Source organism: Octopus bimaculoides, chromosome 24, assembly GCF_001194135.2.
Source record: "Octopus bimaculoides isolate UCB-OBI-ISO-001 chromosome 24, ASM119413v2, whole genome shotgun sequence".
Lineage (NCBI taxonomy): Eukaryota > Metazoa > Mollusca > Cephalopoda > Octopoda > Octopodidae > Octopus > Octopus bimaculoides.
In genome coordinates, this window is record NC_069004.1 from 2,732,674 (window position 1) to 2,736,726 (window position 4,053).

General features: G+C 37.0%; 1 protein-coding gene across 1 annotated transcript in view; it reads left to right on the forward strand.

Moving 5' to 3' along the window:
* Positions 1-1,200: 1,200 nt before the first annotated feature.
* LOC106868772 (phospholipase A and acyltransferase 5) overlaps positions 1,201-4,053 on the forward strand; it is a 31,243-nt gene continuing 28,390 nt past the window's right edge. The window contains exon 1 of the mRNA XM_014914190.2: positions 1,201-2,612. Within this exon, the coding sequence (XP_014769676.1) occupies positions 2,001-2,612 (612 nt within the window). The 5' untranslated portion in view covers positions 1,201-2,000. The remainder of the gene's footprint in view (positions 2,613-4,053) is intronic.

Genomic DNA, 4,053 nt, shown 5'->3' on the forward strand with positions numbered 1-4,053 from the left:
TTACTGTCTCAGAAAGGAAAGACAAATTGGTGAATGTGATCCTAGGTTATACTACAACTTTAAAAGGAGAGGATGGATGGTCGTTGTTGGCACGCCTTTGTTTATAGATTTGCTCAAAGTTGACCAAATAAATAAACCACTATAAACAACCTCTCTCACACACACAGGCGCACACAAAACAAACGGATCCTGTAAGTGGTCACTCAACCTATAAGACATAACAACAGTCAAATCTCTATCTATCTGTTTATCTATCGACTTCTGTCAGTGGTCTCACCCACTTTTTTCCAAGGGACCTCTGTGAGTCCTGTTTTACACAGCGAGGGACCCTCATATATCCATTCCCTGCTTTAAAAAAATCCTATTTTTTGTAATTAAATATTATTAGAAATTGTGTTTATAAAAACTGTTAAAATATGTTGTTTATTGCATAAATTTTTACAGCAAAATCTTTTATGGTCACACCAGGAGGACCACTGGCCTAATTAGAAATACGCTGTATGAATGTCATAACTGGAACGCCCGTCTTCGATAGTAAGGGCTCGCTCGAACGCAACTGACCTTGGGTTAAATAAATATAACGACCCGTTGAAAGTGGACGTTATCGACACGGTTCGTAGCATAAACACACACACACGCACACACACATACACACATATATACACATAGATACATACACACATACCATACACGCACACACATGCACCCAAATACATAACACACATCACCAGACAACATAACAGTGACACGCGCCATAGCATAAACACACACACACACATACATACACACACACTCACAACACATACATACATATATACATACATACGTACGTACGTACGTACGTACATACACCGACATGCACCGTAACTTACACAGAAATACATATAAACACACGTATATAAACACAAACACATCCACACACACACACACACACACAGCCAGACACCGACAGGTGCCGTAACATATACATTAATAGATACAAATACAACCATATCCACACACACATACATACATACATACATACATACATACATACATACATATTATATACACACACACACACATCATAAACACACTTTCAACCAATCCATGCTGCGCTTTCCAGGAATGTTTTCAGCTTTTCCCAGTCGCTTCCTATCTGTACCTCCCCTCGTAGCCGAATGGAATCGTCCGCCTATATATATCAGCCTCGCTTTGGCCGTACCACTTTAGTTGCTGATTGGAAGCTATGCTGTGCGTACCGTAACGCTTGCATTTTATTCGCTCTGCACTTCCACCTTGCGCTTATTATTATTATTAATAATAATTGTTATTATTATTATTATTATAAAACTCATGCCGCCTTCTTCTAAAAACAAAATTTGCTTACATTTAACGCCAATGCCATCATTAATTTCTATGATGGTGATAAATTTTTCCCTTTCACAGTGATTCATAAACCCGCCAAGGAAACTAACTGGATTATTGTTTTGTAATTTTTCCAATTCCCTGTTGGATCTTATTTGTATCTCTTCATTTTCAATGTTTCGTCCAAGGAGAAACACACTTTGTCATTCGCCTATAACATCTTGTCCAGGACAGTATCTTAATTACAACCTTACAACGTTAATTGTATAACAAACACCTCATTGCATATCATTAACCAGACATACATACAAATATCTGATATCTCATTTTCACCGTGTTGTGATTATTGATATTTCCCAAACACACACATATATATATATATATATATTCACCATTCAGTCAAAAAAATCCTCTTTGACATAAATTGTATGTAATAAATATATAATATACACATACATTATCACCAGCCATCAAATCACCATACATATATAACATATATATATATATATATACATACATAGTTGTATGTGTATTTATATTATACAATAATATTATTTATATTATTATATGATATCAAGCTGACCATTTGATATCGTCTGTTATTCCAGTTGTTATTTCTTATTTTGCGATATTATAAAACAAACGGATTTTCAATGAAGCCCATCACGTTCTTGGAGAAAATTGAAGAAAAAACTAACAAACTAACCACAACAACACCTGCAACAATAACGAAAACAAACAATCACAATAACAACAACAACAACAATAATCACAATATTAACAGCAAACATATAATAATGAAGGAAGAACTACCACGGAATCGGGTTCGAGTGCCAAGCGGGTGCCCATCGCCGAGCAGCCCCAGCGGGATGTTGACCGGGTTGCGAAGCTTCTGTCGGCCGTCCGACCTGGAAGATGTGGAGCTGGGGGATCTAATTGAGATCGATCGCACAATCTACACGCACTGGGGCCTATATGTGGGAGACGGCGAGATTGTGCACGTGTCGGGACCGAAATCGGAAATTTCTTCATCGGAATCGTTCGTCCGGCGCAGTTACTTACAGGAGGTGGCCGGTGATTGTTTGGTTCGGATTAACAACAAAGAGGTGCCGGCCAAAGAGCGCGGCCTGGAACCGTTACCTTTAGAAGAAATACTCTCCAAGAGTTTGATCTCTGTCGGACAGTCTGTACCCTATAATTTCTTAACCAGAAATGTTGAACACTATGTAACAGAATGGCGATACGGTGTTGGCTGGAGTGACCAGGTGAGTTTTAATCTTTGAACTCCTTAAACTTCGCCCTGATCCCACCCTAACTTATATATATTGTTTATTTATTTTTTTTTACCCGTGTTCCCCAAACCCATTTTCAGTTATTTCATTTTGTCGTTTTTTATTGTTAGTGTTATTTCTTATCTCTTTTTAATGGATTACACCGTCATTCTTCGATAGACTTGAAGTTTCGAAACACTAGAATCCTTTCAGAGAAACAAACGCAGGCGGCCGAGAATTTCCTACTGGCACTGCACATTACCTATGTGTGTGTGTGTGTGTATACTTATATATGTAGGTATGTCTATGTATGTATATATATATATGTATATATATGTAATATATAATATATATATGTAATATATACATATATATATGTGTGTGTATATTATATATATGTGTATTATATATATGTGTATATATATATAGGCATTGTATATATACACACGCACACACACACACCTGCACATGACATACGTTTGTATACACACACACTCACACACCCAGACACACACTCATACACCACAGACACATACACTCACACACACACATACACACACACACACACACACACACATACACACACACATTATACTAATGAAAACATCCTGTTAGTTGTCTTTAGTTCCTTCGTTTTTTTCAAGTCTCTTCTTCCTGTCTTTCAAACAAACGGGATTTACGGTTTTAAGACATTTTTTCCTTTTTTTTAATCTACATTTCCCCTTCAAAACAAAATTGTGTGTGTGGATACACACCCACACCCAACCAGTTCCCCGTCTTAATCTTTTCCTCATGAGATTAGTTAATAGCTCCACCACGGTATATTAATATTAAAATGAATTGATTGTTGTGTTGTTAGAAGGAAAACATTTAATTAATTATAAATGAAACCAATCAGTCAGTCAATCGATCGATCACTGAGATTTTTATCCAGTTCCCTGTTCTCTGTTCAAAAAATATAGATATATACCGAAGGAAAATTCCCATCTCTTCTCCTTCCCCCTCTCTCTTTCCTTTCCATCTCTAACATTCTATCTCCATTCCTTTCTCTCTTTTTCACACACTTGTTCACCCACTCTCTCACTCACTCTCTCTCTGTTTTTACCTTTTCTACCTTCCTCTTTCGTTTTTTCGCTTTGCCCTCTCCCATCCACTCTCTCTCTCCCTCTCTCTCTCTCCCCCTCTCCCCCCTCTCTCTCTCATATATATATATATATATATATACACTTTTTCTCTCTCCTTTTTTACCTGTTTATCTATATTTCTCTCTATCTTTTCTATCTGGATGTATATCTTATAGCCACGTCTATCTACATCTCTCTGTGTATATCTCTCTCTGTGTATATCTCTCTCTCTATATCTCTCTCTCTATTTATATCTACATCTCATTTTCCTTATCTACACCTATCTGTCTACTTGCATATCAACTCAGCCT